The sequence below is a fragment of the Miniopterus natalensis genome, chromosome 17 (assembly GCF_054644295.1).
Source record: "Miniopterus natalensis isolate mMinNat1 chromosome 17, mMinNat1.hap1, whole genome shotgun sequence".
In the NCBI taxonomy this organism is placed as follows: domain Eukaryota; kingdom Metazoa; phylum Chordata; class Mammalia; order Chiroptera; family Miniopteridae; genus Miniopterus; species Miniopterus natalensis.
The window spans coordinates 21,285,712-21,308,693 of NC_142097.1; the positions used below are offsets into that span (position 1 = coordinate 21,285,712).

Below are 22,982 nucleotides of genomic sequence, written 5' to 3' on the forward strand. Positions count from 1 at the left end.
TGAAGAGAAGGGAGGTATGTAGGACCCTTGCCCACCTTTAGCAGAGCCACTTTCTAATGTGAGTTACATATCAGTTGCTTGCTTCTAGTTCTTTTATATATTGGGAGCTGAGGTATGATTTCATTTGAGAAAAATGGTCCCACTGTTTTTTTTTTAAAAAGTTGCCAAGGCTAAAACCCTTATCTTCTGGTTCCTAGTCTGGTGTTTTTACCGTACTTATTAAAACAGGGAAGTGAAATATGATACATTTAAGAGAGGCTATCAACGCTGAAGATAAAATTTAAAACATTATTTTTGTACCCTCCAATTAATAAAAAATGTATTTAAACTATACCCCATTCCTGTCTCAGAATCCTAGGAACAGAAATTTTGCTGTTGAGAAAACATTGCTATCATAGCCTTAGACTTGAACTGTCCAATAGAACTTTCTGCAGTTTTAATTTTCATTGATTTAAATGTAACTAGCTACATGTGGCTAGTGGCTGCCATGGCATCAGAATCATCCAGAGAACTTGTCAAGGGTACACATTCTGGGCCCACTGCCCAGTGACTGGTTCAGTAAGTCTAGGGTGAATGCATTTTAAGAACTCATCTGATTATTGTAACTTGCAGTCAGGTTGCAAATGGCTGCATTAGCTGGGTGCCCTCTTCCTTGGGGTGGGAGAGCAGAGCCAGCATCAGGTATTTAGCCCTGGTCTTGATCTTCTGGGGTATTACAGCAACCTTCTGGGGCATGTAAGACCCTTGGAGAATGTGATAAAAGCTATGGGAAAAGATACAAACTGTATATAGTTTCTTGGGCTCACAGACCATCCTGAAGCCATCCTTGAACCCACGTTGAGAACTTCTCACCTTGCATGGAAGACCTTTACTATCTGGTAAGGGACCCAGGTTTGAGTCTCAGGGTCCAAGAGCCTTGTCTACAGCAAACTTGTCTTACAGATCTGCCCAAGGTTTGATCTAGTATCATCCCAGTCAGTCCTACCCCCAGACCTCCCCAGGAGCTCATCGAGGCCCCAGAGAAGAGAGAACAGGCAGTGTACATGCATCAGGCCCTAGAAGAATACTGAATGAATTCCACCCCCTTCCCCTCCGCTTTTGTTTTCATGGCCTTGAGGGTGAGCTGAGTGGATCTGGCTATTGCTGCTGCTCGCATACATCCTCAGCTCTGACAGAGCAGAGGCCTGAAGGCATCTGAGGCGTGAGTGGAGCTGGGGAGAGAGTCCAGGCTGAGTAATGGGTCAGGATTTTGACCTGCCTTCAAAGGCAGAGCCATAACTGCTCCCACTGAGTCCTCACTCTCCATGAGCTGCAGGAGAGAGAAGAGGCAGCAGAGCTGTGGAACTATGAGCTGGGGTGACGAGCCAGAAACCAAAACCCAGGGCAGGGAAGGCCACCTGGCTAGCAGTCCCAGGCTTAATGCAGAACCTGTTTTTGTAGACCAGACCAGTATAGAAGTGGGGAAGGAGCATGTGTGGGTGAGAGAGAGAGAGAGAGAGAGAGAGAGAGAGAGAGAGAGAGAGAGAGAGAGAGAGAGAGAGTGTGTGTGTGTGTGTGTGTGTGTGTGTGTGTGTGTGTGTGTGTGTAAAAAAGCTGTTAGGCCAAAGTGTCCTGAGAATAGCCTCTTGAACTTGGAGTCTGTCCGTGAGGGCCTGAGTCATGGTCATGTGGCACGGGAAAGCCAGCCACAAGAGAGCTGTACAGTTCCCAGGCCGTGATTTCGTGCCCTGGGAGGTGAGGGTCAGCCTGTTTTCCCCGTGCCCTTCACAGGTTCAGCTGCCAGCTGCTGGGTTAGCTTCTCAACAGCCTTCTCGTTCCTCTCCGCCTGCCAGGCTGTTGGTTGAGTCACCAGGGAACTGCAGAGGCCCTGAGCTCGGCTGCCTCCGCCTCAGCTTCTCGGGGCAGGGGAGCTTGATGTGCTCATGGAGGGAGGATCAGGGTGCCTGGCCAGTGACGCTCCTAACCACTAAGGTGAAAGGATGGCTGCTGGTGGTGAGAGCTCTAGCTCAGGATGAGCCATGTTAGGCAGAGACGGGCTCTCTGAGCCCCAGCACAGCTAGATCTCTAACAGCTGGGTGCCCTCAGCACAACCATTGACCACTTGGCCTCATTTCTCTTACTCATCAGATGAATTCTCTCTTCATCGCCCACATTCAGGATCATCCTGTCTCAGAAGACCATCCTCTGATTCCGTCATTCAGTCAACATCGATTGTCTCCTCTGTGCCTCTCTGTGCTATACCCCATGGGCACCAACCCTCCCTGACCAGGGAGGACTATGAGTTCCCCCCTCATGTTTGCCTATAACCCAGGATACTTGGGGAGTGGGCAGCACAGCCGACAGCCTGGGATTCTAGGTCCTGGCCCTGCTCTGTCACACAGTCTGGGTGACCTTGGGGAAGTCACTGCCAAATTAGACCTCAGTTTCTTCAAGTGAAAATGAAGAGGTTAAAACAGTACTATGGAAGTTCCTGTAAGCAGACGTCTTAAGACTGTTAGGTTTGGAGGTTTGGGTTGTTTTTAGGATCTTAATTCCCCTGGTAAAGAACCTGAGGAAAGTAGGAGGTACTGTAGCCCTAGATTAATTCCTTTTTGGAGGCTGCAGGGGTTAAGGAGGTGTGGGTGGGAAAAAGGTGTGGTTACAAGGAAAACAGCCTGCCTTGGAGGGCTTTCACCTAATTGAAGCTAGAACACCCCTTGGACTTCTTAAGTCATCAAGTACAATGAGGTCACCCATTCAGCTTCCTCAGTGTCTAGCCTTCAGGACCAAACCCAGGCATGCATGCTGAAAGCTGGAGCCACTCTGAGTTCAAAGCTAGGAGGCCCTTGAAGGCACAGATGTGAGGATCAAATTAGTGACCAACACACCCATCCCCCTCACCCCACCCCAGTCAGACTGGCTCAGTCTTTGTTAGCCACTGTGGTGAGGAAGACTCAGTAGGAAGGTATCAGCCTGATGTTTCCCAGCTTCCGACTGTCTCATTTTAGCTGGATAGGGCGATAGGCCAGAGGCGTTAGAGGTTTGGCATCGTTCACAGGGTCTGTCTTTCTGCCCAAAGAGTAAATGGAGGCAGGATCCAGGACGAGCTACAGCAGGGAAGACTGCATCTGTTAGTAACAGCGTTAAGACCTGAGAGCACTCATTACAGACCTATTTGCATCTGGTGCCTCCTCAGGCTTTATCTACAGCAAGTCAAGACCCCATTCCTTGGGAGTTCACAGCCCCAGTCTTTAAAAAGTTCCCAAATGGTCACAGTGTCAGGATGGTACTGTTGTGTTTCAGGGCTGCTGGTGATGTAACCCAGAGAGGTGAATTCTTGTGCTCTGTCCTCATATTTCTAGAGATGTAGGTTGGTGTTGGAGGCTCTAATGTAAATTCCACTACTAATGTGCCTGAAAAAAAAATGATACCTAGGAGAGGTTTTCAGCAAATGAGCTTGGACATTACAGAGGGAAGGATGTCAGTTTTTACTGGAGAACCACAGATGTTTCTTGGGACAGAAGCCAAGTGCTGGTGCTGCCATTTGCATGTTGAGTTTTAGACATTGTAAGATCCCATATGTACATACACATATGCATACATACACATGCCCATGCACACATGCATACATATATTTACCTCCTGCTAGGGAACAAAGCTTTATTCTCTCCTGTTGGAGAAAGCCACTGCGGACAGTGTAGACATGTCCTCTAAGAAGACAAGGCTTGAGCAGTCAATGCAGTGACTAATGGTTTTGGAATATAGGATCCACCACCCTGTTCTGGGCAAGCAAAGTTTGCCATAAAACAAACAACCGAAGATTCAGCCATTATTTATAAAAGCAAGAAAGAACCAACCCAGATGTTTGTGCCACGGCTGTCTGGCGGGGGTGGGCTGGAAGCCTCGTTGGGCAGAGTGGAGGAGTCTGTCTGTGGTGGTGTGCTGGTAGGGCTGGGGGCTCACAGCTCATGCGACCAGCGTAGATGCTGAGAGGTAGACTTCTTTGCCACTTGGGACATTTGGAGGATAAGCGCATGTGACCTAAAGAGGCAGAGCCATTTCCCCCTGCTTTCCTCCCACCCAAGCCTGGCCGGGGCCCCTTGGGGTCTGTGAGTGACCCGCTCTGTGTTTGGTCTCTCCCTCAGGGTGAGCGTGAGCCTGGGAGATGGCAGTGATGGAAATGGCCTGCCCAGGCGCTCCTGGCTCGACAGTCGGGCAGCAGAAGGAGCTCGCCAAAGCCAAGGAGAAGACACAGGCAATGGGCAAGAAGCAAAGCTCCGTCCACAAGCTTGAGGCCGTGGAGAAGAGCCCCGTGTTCTGCGGGAAGTGGGAGATCCTGAACGACGTGATTACCAAAGGCACAGCCAAGGAAGGCTCTGAGGGAGGGCCAGCCGCCATCTCCATCATTGCCCAGGCTGAATGTAAGGGACCCCAGGTTGGGAGGGGTATTAGCAGAGAGGGCAGGTGGGTGGGCCTATAGGTGGGTGCAGTCCTTCTGCAAGGGTGGCTGGTGCAGGTGAGGGAGGTCAGGGTGACCATTCTGTGTGATTCTCACAAGATACAACTGAGGGGTTAAGCTAATAGTGAGTGTGGCGTGGCAGCTATCACAGTGCAGGGGAGCGAGACATAAGGGGGAAGAAGCGGCAAGTGGAGGCTTTTGCTCACTATAATCAGAGCAGGGAGGGGAGCTGGAAGGCAGGAAATCATGGGCTCCACAGACCCTGGAGACTCTCTGCAGGATTGTCAGGCAGGCCCTTAGCCTTCCATTGTGACCTTGGGCAGCCTGAGCATCTCTGGAGAGGCCCCAGGCAGGAAAGGCCAGGTCTCCTGGAAAGCCCCTCTGGGGCTTGTTCTCTTCCATCCCAGGGTGGCCCCACCCCAAAGAATGAACACCTGCTCTTGGTCCTGCTGGGCAAGTTGACGGGCCATGGGCTGCTGCAGGGTGAGGCCTGGCCTGGTGCTTTTTGCTTCCACTTACAATACCTCCAAAGGACTTGAAATGATGGCTCCCACCAGAGCCTGAGAAACTCCCTGGAGAGCTGGGTTGGACCGGGAGTCTCCTCTCTCCTCCACCCACCCTCCCTCCAACCCAGGAGGTTTCTTGGGGCAGAGACAGACAGCTGGCGATGACATCTTCCCACATATACACATCCTTCCCCTCATCTCCCACTGCCTTCTGTCTGGTTTTTGAGGAGAGATGAGAGAATAAAAATTGATGTGGAGTCACATAACATAATAATATACACGTAAGCGCACATATACATATATATGTAAATATATAATAGCTTACATTTATTGAGCTGTTATATGTGCCAAGCACTGTGTTGAGGGTTTTGTATAGTTTATTTCACTTAAGCTTCACAGTAAGTGAAATGAGGTGGGCACCCTGTGACCTCATATTATAGGCATGCCCTCTGCTCGTGACCCTTAAACTGGGAGTGTAGGGTGAGACAGTCAGTGAGAGGAGCAGGCGTGGGGAAGGAGGTGAGCCACTGATGCAGAGGGAGGTGGTCTGCAGGGGCGGAGGAGGAGGGGTCTGTAGAGCGCCTCTCTCCTAAGAGCTGAACTCCCTTTCCCCATCTTCTCCCTTCTGCTTGTACAACCCCTTTTCCTTCACTTAAAAGGTGAGAATAGCCAGGAGTTCAGCCCCACCTTTTCGGAACGGATTTTCATCGCTGGGTCGAAACAGTACAGGTAAGGAGGTGAGCCTGAGTGGGACACAGGGAACTGAGCCAGCGTCTTCCCGCCCCCAGCTGCTCGCCCAGGCCGCTCCCCGGTGACCCCTGGCTCCCTCCTTCAGCACCTGCGGCGCAGCCCTTGGAACCCGCCCAGGCTTTCCTGGCTGAGCTGCTCTCTCAGCCAAATAAGCTTTTCAAAAGCTTTTCACAGCCTGTGGATGACTGCCTCTGGGTCACATCAGCTTGACATTTTATTTCTGTTCTCCTTGGAGTCCTTGCTGCTCCCCCTCGTTTCCCTTCAATAGGGAGGTGCAGGAATAGGAGTCACTTTTTCGCTGGTGTGTGACCGTAAGTGCAGGCCCAGAGGGGCTGCTCTAACTGTGGGAGAAACCTGCAGTGTCTTTTCTTCTGTGAGACACACCCTGGAGGGGTGAGGGTTTGGAAATTTGGACAGACTGATAGCTCTGTGGCCCTGTAGGAAGGAGGCCAAGCCAAGCTCAGGCTGTTCCCAGGCTCCCCATCCCCAAAGATGACTTTTGGCAACTGAAAGTTGAACCTGGAAACAACTTCCTCCTCTACCACCAGGCGGACTTTTTATCATTGGAATTTGGAAACTGCTACTGATAAAGGTTGTGGGGAAGGCTGCTGCCCTTGAACCCAGAAATGCTCAGTGTTTGGTCAAATTCCATACACTGCCCCCAGTGCCTTTTGCCCAGGGGAGAGGGTTTCTGATGGACCCACTTCTATCAGCTGTCTGAGAAGCATGTAGGCCTCTAGCAGCCCCCCCAGGACTAAGGGGAGTCTGTCCCCTTTGTGGGAGGGTGGCTGAAGCCGTGGTCTGCTCCACAGCTGTTTGGCAGCGGCACTTTGAGAAACTGTTGTCAGTGCCTTAATACCGGGCAGGGCAAGAGCCAGTGAGATTCACGGTGGTGGGAGCCTCAGGCCATCAGAGAGGCCAGGCTCTCCTAGTCCCCAGTCACCAGCCCAGGCAAGATGTCTTTGTTTCTGTGGCTTCTCACGTTCCCATGACTACCAGGCATCAGAGGTGACCAGTCTCGACTGTCCCTTTTTCTGGAGGTGACAGAAACAAACTTGTCAGCTAGAGCTAAGAATGCCCACCATGAAGTATGACCCTCCAAGTCACACGCCACCTTCTGGGACCTCCAGGAACTGTCCACTTTGCAGAGCAGGGAGAGGAGTGTGTGTCCAGAGGAGCATCCTGTCACAATAGTAATATTGTTTATTGGAAGCTTACCTTTGGGGCCGGGCACCGAGGTAGGCTTTTTAAATGGGTGGTTTCCTTAAACCTCTCCATCTGCATGGCAAAAAATACTACACCCATTTTATAAATGAGAAAATTGAGGTTCCTGGGGGTTTAGGAATGTTTCCAAGTTCATACAAGTACCAAGTAAGCTGGGATTTGTCTATGACTCTAACTGCAGTTACCTAAGCAGTTGACTCCTCGTGCTCAAAATGCGTATCTGTCCCCTTTTTGACAGCCAGTCTGAGAGCCTTGACCAAATCCCCAACAATGTGGCCCATGCAACTGAGGGCAAAATGGCCCGCGTGTGTTGGAAGGGGAAGCGTCGCAGCAAAGCCCGGAAGAAACGCAAGAAGAAGAGCTCAAAGTCACTGGCTCAGGCAGGAGTGGCCTTGGCCAGACCCCTCCCCAGAACCCCTGAGCAGGAGAGCTGCACGGTCCCTGTGCAGGTGAGACCCGCCATCATCCCCAGAACCGGCTCATGGGCCTTTGGGACAGCGCCTGTGCTTTGGCCCTGGCCCTATATCCTAACGTTAACCTGTGCTTTCCCCACAGGAGGACGAGTCCCCACTTGGCACCCCATATATTAGAAGTGCCCCCCAGTTCACCAATCCTCTGAAGGAGCCAGACCTTGGCCAACTCTGTTTTAAGAAACTTGGGGAGGGCCTACGGCCAGCACTGCCTCGATCGGAACTCCACAAACTGATCAGCCCCTTGCAATGTCTAAACCACGTGTGGAAACTCCACTACCCCCAGGATGCAGGCCCCTTGCCCCAGCTTGCTCACCCCTTCCCCTACAACAGACTCCCCCATCCCTTCCCATTCCACCCTCTCCAGCCCTGGAAACCTCATCCCCTAGAGTCCTTCCTGGGCAAATTGGCCTGTGTAGATAGCCATCAGCCCCTGCCTGGCCCTCCCCTGGGCAAACTAGCCTGTATAGACAGTCAGAAGCCCCTGCCTGGCCCACCCCTGGAGCCCAGCTGCCCACTTCGTGGCACTCATGAGAAGTTTTCTGTGGAGGAGTACCTGGTGCATGCTCTGCAAGGCAGCGTAAGCTCCGGCCAGGCCCATAGCCTGGCCAGCCTGGCCAAGACCTGGTCGGCAGGAGGCTCCAGGCCCCAGAAGCCCAGCCCCAAAACTGAGGACAGCGAGGGAGTCCTGCTTACTGAGGTAAGTAATCCCCCAAACACACATGCACATGCCACTACCACGCCACCACCAAGTCCAGGGTCAAGGGCAGCAGCTGGGAATTGGGGGGGGGGGGGGGAGACCTGCTATGGCAGAAGGGGCATTGCTGGAAACCTGCCAGACTCACTCTCTAGTTCCCACCCTTTAGGGGGATGGTTTTCTCTCTTTATCAAAATCACTCATGCATGTGATAAAAAAAAAAAAATGAAATCATAGCAAATAGCTTATCACTGATGAAAAGTAGTAGTCTCCCATTCAACCTCCAGGCTCACTTTTGTGCCTTTCTAGCTATTTCTATTTTTAGTTCTGGTTGGTTACCTCATTATTGCTGAATTGTGTATGTGTGTGTGTGTGTGTGTGTGTGTGAGAGAGAGAGAGAGAGAGAGAGACAGAGACAGAGAGAGAGACAGAGACAGAGAGAATAATACATATGCTCAGAAATAGAAATAAGCAAATACCATCTTCAGAAGCTACCCCATGACCCCCGATGTGAAACATGATTTTGCCCTCCTTCACTACTCCCTTTCTTTCCCCTTCTCCTCTAGTTCTCTAACTAGATGACTTTCAACTTCAAATGACTTTCACACACTTAAGTTTCTGGGATTTGTCCCATCCATCTTTCATGTTATCCCTCAGCCCTGCCCCCTGTGCTGTCCTTCCCTTTCTACCACCTGTTAGCTCCCGAGTTACATTTTCTCATTGTCAAGGTTGTTAACAGTTCTGTTTCTGTCCCACATCCACAAGTCTGGGGGTTTTTCATCACAAGGGCCAGCTTGCCTCGGGCAGCACATGAGGTCCTCCTTCGCCTTCACTTTATTCCCATGACTCCCTCTCTGGGTCCTGCCCTCCCAACCCCCAGGTCGATGGTGTCTTTGCTTGTGAGGGCTCAGTCCCAACAAGCCGGCAAGGCCCGCCAGCTAGAGGGCCTTCCTGTTACTCTTTGTCCCTCTGTGGCCCTGGCCACTGAAACTGGCCTCTCTCCTGCCAACTCCAGAAACTGAAGCCGGTGGATTATGAGTACCGGGAGGAGGTCCACTGGGCCACGCACAAGCCCTGCCTGGGTAGAGGCTCCTTCGGAGAGGTACACAGGATGGAGGACAAGCAGACTGGCTTCCAGTGTGCTGTCAAAAAGGTATGCCAAAAATAGTGTCAGAGCTCCAGGGGCTGGAGAGGGAGGCCGGGCAGCCTTTGCACTCCCTCTGCTTTCCTTTAAGGTAGTCACAGGGCGGCGTGGGTCTAACTTGCTAATGGAGCCTGGCTCTCCCAGCTGCACTGGGTCAGTCTCAGTCACCTGTTCCAGCCTAGGACTTGTACTTGGTATGTTTGTACGTGAGAGCGAATCTGAGAGCATGCATGTGGCCTGGGCCACTCCTCGTGCCATGGCCAGGGCAGGTAAACCTAGAAGATGGGTGGATCACCATTACATTCATGTGGGACTGAAACCCCTAACCACATAGTGGGGCCACTCCGCACCTGGCCTAAAGGTAATCGCGACAGCAATAGCCTCTGCCTGAGGCCATGCATGTAGGGAGTCAGATCTGGTTTGACTTTGGGCTCTGCCTCCTGTCGCTTAGGTATAATAGGTCCTGGGAGGTGGACATTATGAGGAAATGAGACTTAGCAAGAGACCCAGGCTTGTCTGACTAGAGTCTGCCTTTGAACCACTTTTTAGGGAGGGTGGGGAGGAGGACTGGTGGTCCTAGGATTTCAGTTAGAGACACAGGCATGATTCAACTCTCCACTCCCTCATCTCACCGATGTTAGAACTGGAGACCAGAGAGTCATGTGCCTTCCCCAAAGCCACACAGCTGGGCCTGGAACTGAGGCCTCCTTCTGTCAAATCACACACAGGCCCACCAGCCTCACATTCACAGACCTGGGAAGTGTCAGCCCTGTTCCCCTTCTGCCACCTCTTCTCCTCCTTCCGGCTCTCAGCTCACCTTGACTGGAAGCCACCTTGTCTGTGGCCCAAGGCCAGCATCCAAGACCTCTAAAGCCAGAAATCAGAAACATGTTTGCAGGCCATTTTCTTGGCCTGTTGGCAAGGTGAAATAAACTACCTCAGAGATGGACCTTGTTTTCAAGCGGCTTTTGTCAAGGATTCTGATCCCCAAATGAAAAGAAACCAAATAGCCAGACCAGGCCCCGTGCAGAGTGGACATCAGCTCTGCTGCTGTCATGGGTGCCTGTGGCTTTAAGGGGTGAAGATTCAGATTGTGATGTTAATGAACCTGACTTCCCTGGCTCGTCCATGGGACAGGGCGTTAAATTCTAGAGTCTGAGCCTCGGGCGATGGGACAAGAGAGGGGACTATCCACAGGTATTACCCCAAACTTCAGACATACTGTGTCAAATAAGCAAGGTCTACCCTCACCAACCCCCACTGACCAAAACATGTGCGGAGTTCTTGCCAGCGTGGGTCACCATCTTCCACTGGGATGCCAAGGCCACGTGCCTGACCCCCTCGGCTGCAGCTCCCTCCCCAGGCCATCGGAGAAGGCTCAGCTGTCCCTCCTGAGAGGGTGTGAAGTGTCCTGGAGATGAATGGCCAGTGCTGGGAGCTTAGTCACTGGGCTTCTCAGCTGTTCGCCTGCTGAGGCTCTCAGAGTCCCAGGCAACAAGGTAAACAACCCGAATATAGCAGAAGAGGACACATACCCCGTTTCTCACCTCCCCGAGGCAGTCAGGACGGCTCCCACCCATCCACTCAGCACTCCTGCTTCTGCTGGAGCCCACCAGAGCACCCACTCTCCGAACTCTCCTGCTGCCCAAGGCCTCAGTGGGGATGGCTTGCTGGCAGCCCACACAGCTGTCCTTGACCAGGCAGACAGCCCTTCCTTTCTCTCCTTTCTCTCGAGGGGAGGGGGTAGGGCAGGCAGCGGGATCCTTTAGGATGTTCATCTGAAAGATCTGAGAATCAGTTCCCTGCTAAGGGAGTAGGATGGGGGTGTCAGGGATCAGAGGTCAGGCTGCACATAGGGTCAGAGCAAGTCTGTGCACCCTCCAGTGCTCCCCGGGGAGGATCCAGTACCTAGCGAGGACAGCACTTCCTTGGTTCTCGTTCTAGAACATCCATGGCCCCAGGTTAGATACTGCTTGGTCATGAGTCCGGGTTTAATGTAGAGTTTTTGGGTTTTGGTTTTTAAGGTTTTGTTTGATCTTACTGTTAATTGCAAATAAATACAGGTTTATTATAAAAGAATTCAGATGATAGCCAAAAAGCCACAGCCTCCCTGTTCCCTGGCCCCACTCTCAGAGGCAACTAGTCTTTGACATAAATCTTTTTAGACTTGTTATGCATATAAAAACATGTAGTTCTTTCCTTTATTTAAATGAGATTGTACCCTAGAGATTGTTCTGTACCATGTCTTTTTCATGTAATAGTATATCATGGACAGATTTCCTTACTGGTGCGTGGGTATCAGCAGATGAATAGGAACCGTGAACTCGCGCGCGCATGTGATAGATGGATGGATGCGCACACGTTTATGATGGGGAAGGGTTCGTGTCATTAATCAGATTTTCAAAGGAGTCTGTGGCCCAAAGAGAGTTAAGAACCATTCTTTTGAGAACATCTGGCTCAAGCATGGAGTTCTGGGAGCCTCCTTTTGACTCTGCCGCTGATCTGCGATAGCCTGGCCTTGGCCAAGTAAATATCACCTCACGGGCTATTGTAAGATGCAAACCATGATTAGCAAGTGCATAGAACAGTGCCTGGCGTGTGTAAAGTGTGCATTAAATATTAAATATTAAATATTAGTTCTCATTAACGTCATCATCCAAGCCAGCCCCTCACTTTCAGATGAGGACACTGAAGTCCAGAGAGGGGAGGTGGGCCACATGGGCAGCTGGCCTGGGCTCACAGCCTGTGTGTTCTCCCCCACCCGGCTCACTCGGGACAGCCCTTCCAGCTTGCTCCCCCTGAGCTGGCATAGATTTCTAAAGCATCTTGTGTTTTGAAGAGTCTCCTTCAGCCTCCTTGGGTTAGGTGGGCTGGAATGTCTTTAAAAGTTAAAGCAGAGATTCCCAAACTTTCTTGGTTCACAGCTCTTAATGTCTCAGTAATTTTTTGATGGCCCCCGGGCCAAAACAAGTACCTAACAATTCCATTTCTTAAGTAATTAGGTCCAATAATGTCTTTATCCTAACAACTTAGTAGCCATTTGAATAAAAATACGTATAAGTTGAAATTTTTTTCTTCTGTTCTTACCATAATTACTAATGGGATGTGGTCATTGTTGGGTACTGCACGACTTCACAAACTTCAAAAGCAGATTCAACACCATCACCTTTGTTTCCTGCTTCACATGTTCCCCCTGAAGCTTGTGTCACGGCAACCCCCAAGAACCTAGTTTCATAAAGATATAGCATCAAAAGGCATGCTATGCAATCTAGTGTTGAAAGTGAACTGTCTCAAACTAGCAGTCTATGCGGTGTCCAGCAACTGTACATCACTGCTGTAACCCTCAAAAGTAAAAATATCCTGACATGCCCTTCTGAGTTCTCTGTGATGCCCCAAGGTGCTTCGGCTAACAGTTTGGGAAGCAGTGAGGTTACAGACGTTTGCTAATACAAGTCCCATTGGTGAATTAGTTCCAACTCAGGTTCAGAGCTGGAAACACTGACAGAGTCAAAGTTCATGCGAGTTGATTAACAAAACCAGATATTCTTTATGTAACCAGAAGAGAGACATTTTCCACTGATAGGCAAACGTCCAAAAACCCCACATCGTCAGAGCTCCTGTTTGCCAAGTCAGCAGGTCTCCAAAGAAAACTGCCAGGACCTGACTGATTTTTTCCAGGCTGGTTTTGCTACCCCTCGCGCCCCCTGGTGGTACTTCTCAAGGCAAACGTGAGCGCCCCACGGAAAGGAGAGCAAGTCCATTTAAGAAGTCTAAGCATTTCTTTTCATAAGCTGCTCTTATCTGAGCTGGAGGGAGGAGGTGGGAAGCTAGCATTTCCTGAGCACCCACTGGTTGCTGGGCCCGGTGCCGGGTATCATCCCTCCAAATCCTCACTCTGCCCAGGAGCAGATGCCTGTTCCCACCTTTCCCTTATGGAAACACATAGCTTAGGGGAACTGATCTACCTTCAGAAGTAGCTGAGCCAGGGCCTCTGCCCAGGATGTTTGTATCCAGGGTCTGTTTCTTCCTGCCACAGCATACGGGTCCCTGCAGAAAGGAGTGGGTGTTCTCAGGCCTGGGAGGGTCCTTGGCCAAACCCCTCCCCAGAAGCCTTTCCTGTGCCCAGATGCTAGGGAAACAGCTGCAAACAGAGTAAACAACAGTGCGCTGTCTACATGGACATTTTAGTCCTCAGAGGAAAAAGACAATCATGAGGTCAGAGGAGTGCTGAGGATTCGGTCGCACTGACAGTCAGAATCTTGGCAGATAAGTCAGAAATCCAGCATCTGAAGATTAGTTATGGGTGTTGATAAATGAGAGGTCCTGTGTCCTAGAAATTGCCCAGTCATTTGTGCTGGGGTAAAAAAAAAAATCTGTGTTTGGCAAATTTGAGGGTGGACAGCCTGCCAGGAGCCTGGATAAGAATCGCAAGTTTTTGTGTTTTCGTGCATGTCAGCCCTGCAGAACTTTAATCAAGTCCTGGGAGTTGCCCCTCACCCCAAGGGTACACAGTTTAGTTTCTGAGGGTCCCATAGGTGCACCAGGCCATCTGGCCTCAGAATTGTCACTGGGAACATCAACGGTCTCTGTGCAGGGAGCACCAGGGGTCCTGGCAGGATGATAGGGAGCCAGCCCTGGTCCCTCACCCTGACTCTCAGCCACCTCTGGGCCTTTCAGGTGCGAGTCGAAATGTTTCGGGCAGAGGAGTTGATGTCATGTGCAGGACTGACTTCACCCAGAATCGTCCCTTTGTATGGAGCAGTGAAGGAAGGTCCTTGGGTCAATATCTTCATGGAACTGCTAGAAGGTAAGGAGCCAGGTCCCACTCTTTCTCCCTCAAAATTCAAAGCCAAGGGTTTCCCCAAGTCTTGCGCAGGTTGACCTTGGTCCCCACTCAATCCATTTTTAACCTCTTGACCCTGTGACATTGGCAGGAAAGGCCTGCTTTTCCACCACCTGCCCTTCGAGGGCCCTTGCCCCTGGCTTGGAGGCCTGGAAGAGCCCCATGTAAAGACTGGCCATTCGTCTCCTAGGTGGCTCGCTGGGCCAGCTCATAAAGCAGACGGGCTGTCTGCCGGAGGACCGAGCCCTGTACTACCTGGGCCAGGCCCTGGAAGGGCTGGAATACCTCCATACCCGAAGGATTCTACACGGCGATGTCAAAGGTGAGCCCTGGTCCCCAGCAGGCTTCTTTCTCTCCCCATCCTGCCTGATTTCCTCCCCAATCTGCAGGGGCTCCCTGGTCCTCTCCAGGGGCAGGACCTGAGTAAGGCTGACAGGGCTGTGCCAGTGGGAAAGGGAAGTGTTCTCTAAGCCCTCAGCCTGGCACTATAGTTCCAGTGGGCACCGAGAACTACAGATTGAGCTCCTACACACTGGTGACCACTGGCGGAGGGTGGGGGCAGCAGTGCTAAGTGGCAGCATCCCCAAGAGTAAACTCTGCTCCTGTCCCCTAACTCTTGGAACTCCTACCGGCTGCCTGCCTCGAGCCTGAACTGATACCCTCCTCCCTTCCTCCATGACTAATGAAACTAATCAGAAGCAGCAGCTGCCACATAGGGTCAGCCAGAAAATTGCGTCACTGGAGGTCCAGGCTGGGCTGGGGCCTGACGTGACTCACCTGTTCCTCTTCTTCCCTGGGGTGGCCTGGCAGCTGACAACGTGCTCCTGTCCAATGATGGGAGCCGTGCAGCCCTCTGTGACTTTGGCCATGCTGTGTGCCTTCGACCTGATGGCCTGGGGAATTCCTTGCTCACAGGTAAGCTGCCCCACACTGCCCCTCCCCACGATGACAATGGCCAGTAGCCTTATAAGCGTTAGCCCTGTGCCTTCTCCTGTACCTTTCATAACAGCAATCAGAGACGTGAGCACTTTAAGTCCACCAACATACTGCATTCCCGCAACAACCCTAGAGTAGAATAAGGCTTTTGTTGTCAGGCTTAAATGCAATAATGCATGTCAGCTGCTTGTTTCTGATGTTCCCTTTGCACAGAGAAGAATGGAAAGACTGCATGCCTCACCCTAGGTCCCAGGTCTTCCAGGAGCTCCCATGGCTCTATCGCTCTTGTCTGGCCTCTCTGGGGGAGCTGTGCTCCCAGCCTGTGACCTCAGCCTTTCCCCCCACCTCTGAGAGTACAGTTTCCGGAGGCACAAAGGCCTGGACTATGTAGCTGGAGAAATATCTGGTTTTAACTTATATTTTTCTGATTATGAAAATAATCCACACCCATTGTAAGATATTTTGCAACTACAGAGTTAAGTGGTACAGAAGGGGAGGAAAAAAGGAATTCTCACCATTCCTCTTGCCCAAAAAGATAATCGTGAATATTTTAGATAATTCCTTCCAAGTCTTTTTGGTCTTTTTCTGTACATAGTTAAGGCCATTATAACCCAGTTTTGTGCCCTGGTTTTTTCATTTATAGCATTAAGCATAAAATGGTTTCATTTTGACCACTGGAGAAACCACCTTTTGGAAGTACTTACTTGTAGTTAAAGGACTCTGATGGTGATTCTAAAGATACAGATTGAACATGGACGCCTGCCCTCCACTCTAATATAACTTGTTGTTTTCTTATTACAAAAACAATTTTTTTTTCTAATACGTTTGCAAAAGTAGGGCTAAGCAAAAATAAAAACTATACATCACCAGAAAAAAATACTGTTTGCATCTGGTATCAATCCTTCTAGTCTTTTATGCACATAAGTTTTCTTGTTTGTTTGCTTTTTCACTTACTAAAATTTCAGGAACATGATATCATTAATTTGTCTTCTACAACCTAATTTTCAATGTCTAGGTCCTTCCCCATTTTTTTTTTTAAATATACCTTTACTGATTTCAGAGAGAGGAAGGGAAAGGGAGAGAGAAAGAGATGGAAACATCAATAATGAGAGAGTCATTGATTGGCTGCCTCCTGCACACCCCCCACTGGGGATCAAGCCTGAAACCTGGGCATGTGCCCTGTGAATGGAACTGTGATCTCCTGGATCATAGGTCAATGCTCAACCTCTGAGCCATGCCAGCCAGGCCCTTCCCATTTTTAAAAAGCACTTTAAGGATTTAGTCCAAAGGGCAGAGTGCATATTTGAATGATGTATTCTTTGTACCAGTCCCCAGCAGAACCCCTGACGTAGCTCCTCCCCAGCAGGTTTGATATGGAGGCTTTATCTATTTAAAAGCTCTTTAACAAAGACAAATTTAAGGCATCTCAGGAATGGACTGGGTGATCACTGCCGGAGCTCTTGCCTATCAGAGGTCTCAGGTGACTTTCCTGTCTCCCTCACCTCCTCAGGGGACTACATCCCTGGCACAGAGACCCACATGGCTCCTGAGGTAGTGATGGGCAAGCCCTGTGATGCCAAGGTGGACGTGTGGAGCAGCTGCTGCATGATGCTGCATATGCTCAACGGCTGCCACCCTTGGACCCAGTACTTCCGAGGACCGCTTTGCCTCAAGGTCAGTGTCAGCACCTGAGACAGCTGGGCCGCAGGGCCCTGGCTGTAGGCTTGAGGTGGCCTTGCATTTTGGCTGCTCTTCAGTGGTAGATGGGAGCAAGGAACAGGAAGAAGTCTCATCATAAATATGGGATCCTGACTAAAATATGTGTCCCCCAAATCTGAAGGTTCCTGGCAGGTCAGAGCTCTCCTACGTCCACACCCTGGGCAACTTCTGCCTGCCTCTGAACAGGCCGGGCCTGGAGGTCATGGCGTCTTGCTGCCTGGTTCTGACCTGTCCTATCTGACCCCTTTTCTTGGAAAAGTCTCAGCCCTCACTCTACTCCAGGCCGCTCCAGTCATGACCAACCCCAGCACAGCAGGGTGGGGTGAGTGGGGAGAAGCAAGAACAGAAAGCTGGGTGCTTGGATATGAGGGGAGGCAGGCCTCACATGTTGCTTTTTGACCCCCAGATTGCCAGCGAGCCTCCGCCTGTGAGGGAGATCCCACCTTCCTGCGCCCCTCTCACAGCCCAGGCCATTGAGGAGGGGCTGAGGAAAGAGCCTGACCACCGAGCATCTGCAATAGAGCTGGGGGGGAAGGTCAGCCTGGCGCTGCAGCATGGTAAGAGCCCTGAGCTGGCTGGAGGGACAAGAGAGGCTGCGGGGTAGCGTAGTGGTCAGGAGCAAGGTACTCAACCTGCGAGAGCCTTGGCTTCCCCACGTAGAGCATTTGAGTGGGGAAAATCCAAAAGTTAGTAGCACTAGGTACTGGTGGGGATGTGGGACAGGAGCTCTTAGGCTCTGCTGAGGGCACCTGGTAGCACTTGGGCAGACATCTACAGACCCGTGAGCCACACTCCACTCGGGGGTATGCCGCCAAAGGAATTCTCACCAGATCCCTAAGGGGACACTCTGAGGACACACACTGCAGCATCATTTGTGGGAGAGGAGTTGGGTGCAGTCGTGTGTCCCTCCCTGGGAGGGGGAGAGGCCAAAGGTCGGGGATGCCCCATGGAGCACCACACAGCAGTTAAGACAATTCCATGTTCACAGAGAAACTTGGTTGGTTAAAACTGTAGTACTGGGTGAAAGACCAACAGAGAGGATAAAGCACGATGCCTTTTTTGTAAATTAAAATATCGATAAATAAAAACAAACACTTTGTAAGAACAAGACCAAACCCGAAATCACGCATTAAATGTAATGGAATGTTCCAGGGTTGGGGGATGGGGCAGGGGAAAGGCAGTGGTTATGGAAATGAGAGGGGGTAAAGCCCTGGCCAGTTTGGCTCAGTGGTCAGAGCATCAGCCCACAGACTGAAGGGTCCCGGGTTCGATTCCGGACAAGGACACGTACCTGGTTGCAGGCTCGATCCCCAGCCCTGGTCAGGGTGCATGCAGGAGGCAACCAATTGTGTTTCTCTCTCTCTCTCTCTGTCTCTCCCTCCCTTCCACTCTGAAAAGCAATGGAAAAAATATCCTCAGTTGAGGATAAAAAAAGAGGGGGTAAATAAAACAGGAGAGGGACCTTGCATAGCCCCTGACCCCAAACATAGACAGACATTGTAAAGATGGCCTGGGGGCGGAACTGCCCCCCCAACCCCAACCCCAACTCCAGAGAAATGGTGCCTGGGGAAGCCTGGCTGGAAAGGAAGGAGTAAGAGAGACAGAGGGTCAGGGAGGCCAGTTGAGCTGGGAACTCTTGAGTTGGTGTTACCCCAGAACGGTTTTTAAATCTTCTCTTGACTGTTAATATTAATAAAGTCCTTCTCTTGAGCCAGTTCGGTCACTTTTAAATCCGCTACTGTTACCTAGGAAGAAAACGGAATAAAACCCAGAAATATTGTCTTATTCCCATTATAGGAGGCTACCTAATGGAAGAGGCCTCCTCTGGAGACCACACACTGCCCTCCTAAAGTGTGTCCCTTAGTGAGGCAAGAGCCCTCCCTCCCTGCTCAGGAAAGGCCACCTGGCCTGGCCTAGAATGTGCTGGCCTGTGTCCACTTCACCACGTGTGCTCTCTGTTTTATAGTGGGAGGTCTGAAGAGCCCTTGGAGGGGAGAGTATAAAGAGCCAAGACATCTGCCGTCACACCAAGCCCATCCACCGCCAAGCCCGGCCCACTCTCACCAGATCCTTCAAGCCCAGCCGAGGGAGCTCTCACCAGGGACCCCAGGGACCCAGCCAGCTGAGGACAAAACAGGCGGGGCCCCCAAGCTCCAACCTCCTCTACCTCCAGATCCCCCAGAGCGAAACAAGTGTCCAAGCCTGAACTGGGCCAAGGAGGAGTCTGGGATGTGGGAACCCTTGCCTCTGTCCTCCCTGGACCCAGCCCCCACCAAAAACCCCAGCTCACCAGAGCGGAAGGCGACCTTCCCGGAGCAGGAACTGCAGCAGCTGGAAATAGGTATGGGTGCTGTGGCCTCTGGATCCCTGGGCTCAAGCCTGGGCCCCACCACAGCCTTGGATTCCTCCTCTTTCTAGCCAGTGTGGGTTCTCTTCCAGCCCCTTCCCCATAGATCAGCTCCTACAGTCTGTGCAGGAAGACCCCTGACAGCACAGGCGGACCCCTCCCAGTCTTCCACAGCCATCTTCTGCTTCTTTCTGCAGAATTATTTCTGAATAGTCTGTCCCAGCCATTTTCTCTGGAGGAACAGGAGCAAATTCTCTCGTGCCTCAGCATCGACAGCCTCTCCCTGTCAGATGACAGTGAAAAGGTGAGTCAGCAGTGGACTAGGCGCCAGGGCACAGAGCAGGTGGCTTTGTGTCCAGTTGGTGAATGGGCTGTGTGCAAGTAGTGGGTAAAGAAAGAGAGGGTCATGGGATCACCCCTTCCTTCCTGGGGGGGTCTCACTGGGGCAGGGGGTCTTGGTTTCTCAGAGTGAAACAGTCCATCTCCAGCACAGCTGGGCATTAGGGAATGGTTTGGCTACTGGGGATGGTGGGGAAGGAGGCTTGGGTCTTGGTCCCCATAAAAATACTCCTCACCCTCTTCCAGCACAGGGGCCCCTCATAACCTCAGCCCCCTCCTTAGCCCCAAAAGTGCCCAGTGGAGCCATGCGCCAGCCTAGGACAAGAGCAGTTGCTCACCACAGGGGAGGGCCCAGGGCCCCTTTGCCCCAAAGCAGACCAAGGCCAGAGATGGTGCCCTAAACCCAGGGCCCTGAGTCTGTGCCCACCCTTGTTGTTTCAGAACCCGTCAAAGGCCTCTCAGAGCTCACGGGACACCCTGAGTTCTGGCGTACACTCATGGGGCAGCCAGGCCGAGGCTTGCAGCTCCAGCTGGAACATGGTGCTGGCCCGGGGACGGCCCACTGACACGCCAAGCTATTTCAACGGTACAGCCCAACACCCACCTGCTCAGCAGCCCCAGCACCTGATCCACCTGGGACTAGGGAGCCTGAAAGGTTTCTGTCTCCCTTCCCCTGGCACATGGAGAAGGGAGAGGAAGGCACCTGGCACCCAGAACTTGAAGTATTTGGCCATTTAGTCAGTTTATAGCAAAGGCCCTGATCGCCCTTTCCTGGTGGGGCAGAGGGACCATTGCCCCTCGTGGGCTGCTGATGGAGTCTCAGAAGTCAAGAGTCAAGAGTCTTGGCCTAGAGTCAGGAAGCTGATCAGTGAATGTCTTCTGAAGGGAAGAGGAAGAACAGGACCCCATGAGCATTGAAATCAAGAGCTCAGCAACAAGTGTGCTGGGACCCTTCTCTGGGATTTGAAGTCAGAATTGGAGAAAGAACACATATAGAACTTAGTTTTCACGGTTGGCTGCATAAGTTATGTTGTGATTTCAGTAGAATGAGGGTTTCATCAGCTCACAGTTCCCTGGCTGGCCCTCCCCAGGGCCAGTGTGACTCATGGCATCAAGCCCACACTGCCTGGCCAGGGGCCTCTCCAGCTCAGGGAACATTACAGTCTAAGTTGCCTGCAGTCTAATTTAAGAATCTTTGTTTCCAGTTCCTTTCTGCTTTGCATGCACGCTGGAATACTACTTCCCTATAGAAGCCAACCTTAGCTCTTTGCTTTGTGTAGACCAGATTCTGGAGTTGACGGAAAATGGCCAGGAAAACCTAGCAGGTGTATAACCTTAGGGCCAGTCATCTGTGCAGCTTCCTCATAGCCAACCTGCTTCCCTCTACTTAGGGCTCCTTAGGGAGCCAACAGCCGCTTTCCTGACTCACACCTTGCTTGCCTTCTAGGTGTGAAAGTCCAAATACAGTCTCTCAATGGTGAACACCTGCACATCCGGGAGTTCCACCGAGTCAAGGTGGGAGACATCGCAACTGGCATCAGCAGCCAGGTAAGGGGCAGGTACACACTTAGGGGCAGAGTTCCAGAAGCCAGTGCATCTCGCCCAGCCCTCCTAGGGAAAAGCTTCTGAATAAGTAGAAATGGCCCTGTAGAGAACAGTTGGCCTTGGCTGTCCCCCAGGGTCTCAGGATAAGACTGACAGTGGTGATTGAGGGGTTCTCAGGACCCACACTTGTACCAGGTGAAAGGCTGGTAGTAGTGCCCTCAGGGCTGACTGCTTCACTGGAGGGAGGCAGCTCCCAGTGCTGGAGGAGACTGGCAGCTTTATACTTCTAGGTAGCTCCTGAGACCAAGGCCACTGTCTCAGGCCCATTGCTTTGCTCTGCCCCAGATCCCAGCTGCAGCCTTCAGCTTGGTGACCAAGGACGGGCAGCCTGTGCGCTACGACATGGAGGTGCCAGACTCGGGCATCGACCTGCAGTGTACCCTGGCCCCAGATGGCAGCTTCGCCTGGAGCTGGAGGGTCAAGCATGGCCAGCTGGAGAACAGGCCCTAACCCAGCCTTCCACCACCGGCTCCACTCAGCCAGAAGCAGCCTTCCTTCTCAGTGCTCAATGCTGCTGCGGAGACACAAGCTCAGGCTGCTCCCAGGGATCTCAGCAGTGGGACCAAGGGCAAAGTGGGTGCCAGCAAAATGCCCCCTAGGATTTCCCACTGGTGTCCTGCCTGGCCCACCAAGAGAACACCCTGTGCCCACGTGAGGAGAAGGAAGGCAAGAGGCCTCTTCCCACGGGGAACAGAGAGGGTCTTCTCTGCCCTGGTCCAAACAACCAAACAAGCTGGCCTGACCCCTTTGGATCAGTGACCACTTGCTGGCAGTCAGGGGAGAACAGTTTCTGGCCCAGTCAGGGATGGGTGGGCAAGCCCCTCGGCCTCTAGGCAGGAATGAGGGTGTTGAGTGTCTAAAGACCCATACCCAGGTCCAGTACAGGGCCAGGTAGGCAGAAGGTGTGCCCGCCTTTGGGTAAACAGGGGGCCCTCTGACCCCGTTGCCTGGCCTTGCCTGGCCATTGAACCCTTTTTAGACCTAGGAACTCTTCAGACAGAGTCAGGGAGGGAGGAATGCCTGACCAGGAAGTCTCCCTGGGATAATACACCACACTTTAAGGTGTTGCATCGTAGGTCCTGCGCTGAACTCAGCAGCTTCAGCCAAGGACCAAAGAAGGTGTTTAAGTGATACGGTTCTCAGTCCCCAAGCAAGTGGCCTTTTGCTGCTGGCCACCAGTCTTCCCCAGAGCAGCAGGCACTGGGCCCCAGCTACAGGCCCAGCACCGCCCCTGACTAGCTGGCACTCAGTTCCCTCTAGTCTGTGAAAGTGAGGGGTGAGTGACAGGACCTTCCTGATAGGAACTGTCTTAGGACAAGGCATGATAGATGGAAAAGAGAGCAGCAGATGTAGGTGCTGCTGTTACTCGAGCCACAGCTTTCAACATCTTACACACCAGCTTCCCAAAACACAGCTCAGGCGTCATGCCCACACTGACCCCACCCTGCCCCCGGTCATGGGGCACTGCCAGCTGCACTTTGCACTCTGATGACCTCAAAGCACTTTCATGGCTGCCCTCCAGAAGGGTAGGTCACTGGTTCTGCATGAGCACAAGCAGACTAGGAGATGGGGTGAAGGGATCAAGTCTTGACCTGTCTCCACATATGTGATCCCTTCACGCCTCCAGATTTAAGATGAGCCTCCCCCACCCAGTTCCTCTCCATTGTCCCAGTCTTCATGGGGGAAGCTTATCAGGACTCATGTAGCATTAATCAACTGTGAATCATTGGGGGTTGAGGGGCCTGCTAGTCTCAGCCCCTGGGGAAAGGGGGTATCCCCTGAGATTCCTCCTTGGGAAAAGTTTGTCCCTATGTCTTGCCAAGGTGCTCTCTGTCCAGCTATCTACATGGAGCCATACCACTCCCCAGGGAGAGACCCCGGTCCCCAACACATGAAGAACTGCAGCCTTGGTACTGCAAAGTTCAAGATATAGAGAACTCTGTAAGCAATAAAGTTGAAGTGAT

General features: G+C 51.9%; 1 protein-coding gene across 1 annotated transcript; it reads left to right on the forward strand.

The window, feature by feature from the left end:
• The first annotated feature begins 4,066 nt into the window (after positions 1-4,066).
• On the forward strand, positions 4,067-21,694 carry MAP3K14 (mitogen-activated protein kinase kinase kinase 14). The gene is made up of 15 exons (XM_016202057.2): positions 4,067-4,400; positions 5,604-5,673; positions 7,157-7,367; positions 7,474-8,088; positions 9,101-9,238; positions 13,907-14,036; positions 14,263-14,394; positions 14,883-14,987; positions 16,519-16,682; positions 17,134-17,284; positions 18,694-19,068; positions 19,272-19,378; positions 19,855-19,999; positions 20,861-20,961; positions 21,304-21,694. Exons 1-15 carry the CDS (start codon positions 4,145-4,147, stop codon positions 21,466-21,468), a joined length of 2,865 nt encoding a protein of 954 aa, XP_016057543.2. The 5' UTR covers positions 4,067-4,144; the 3' UTR covers positions 21,469-21,694.
• Positions 21,695-22,982: the final 1,288 nt, after the last annotated feature.

What these genes read in the sequence shown, in the direction of transcription:
- MAP3K14 (XM_016202057.2), top strand. Translation starts at nt 4,145, where the DNA reads ATGGCAGTGATGGAAATGGCCTGCCCAGGCGCTCCTGGCTCGACAGTC. An exon ending in GAGGACCGCTTTGCCTCAAG is followed by an intron (nt 16,683 to 17,133) that starts GTCAGTGTCAGC and finishes TTTGACCCCCAG; the next exon opens with ATTGCCAGCGAGCCTCCGCC. An exon ending in CAGCCTGGCGCTGCAGCATG is followed by an intron (nt 17,285 to 18,693) that starts GTAAGAGCCCTG and finishes TCTGTTTTATAG; the next exon opens with TGGGAGGTCTGAAGAGCCCT.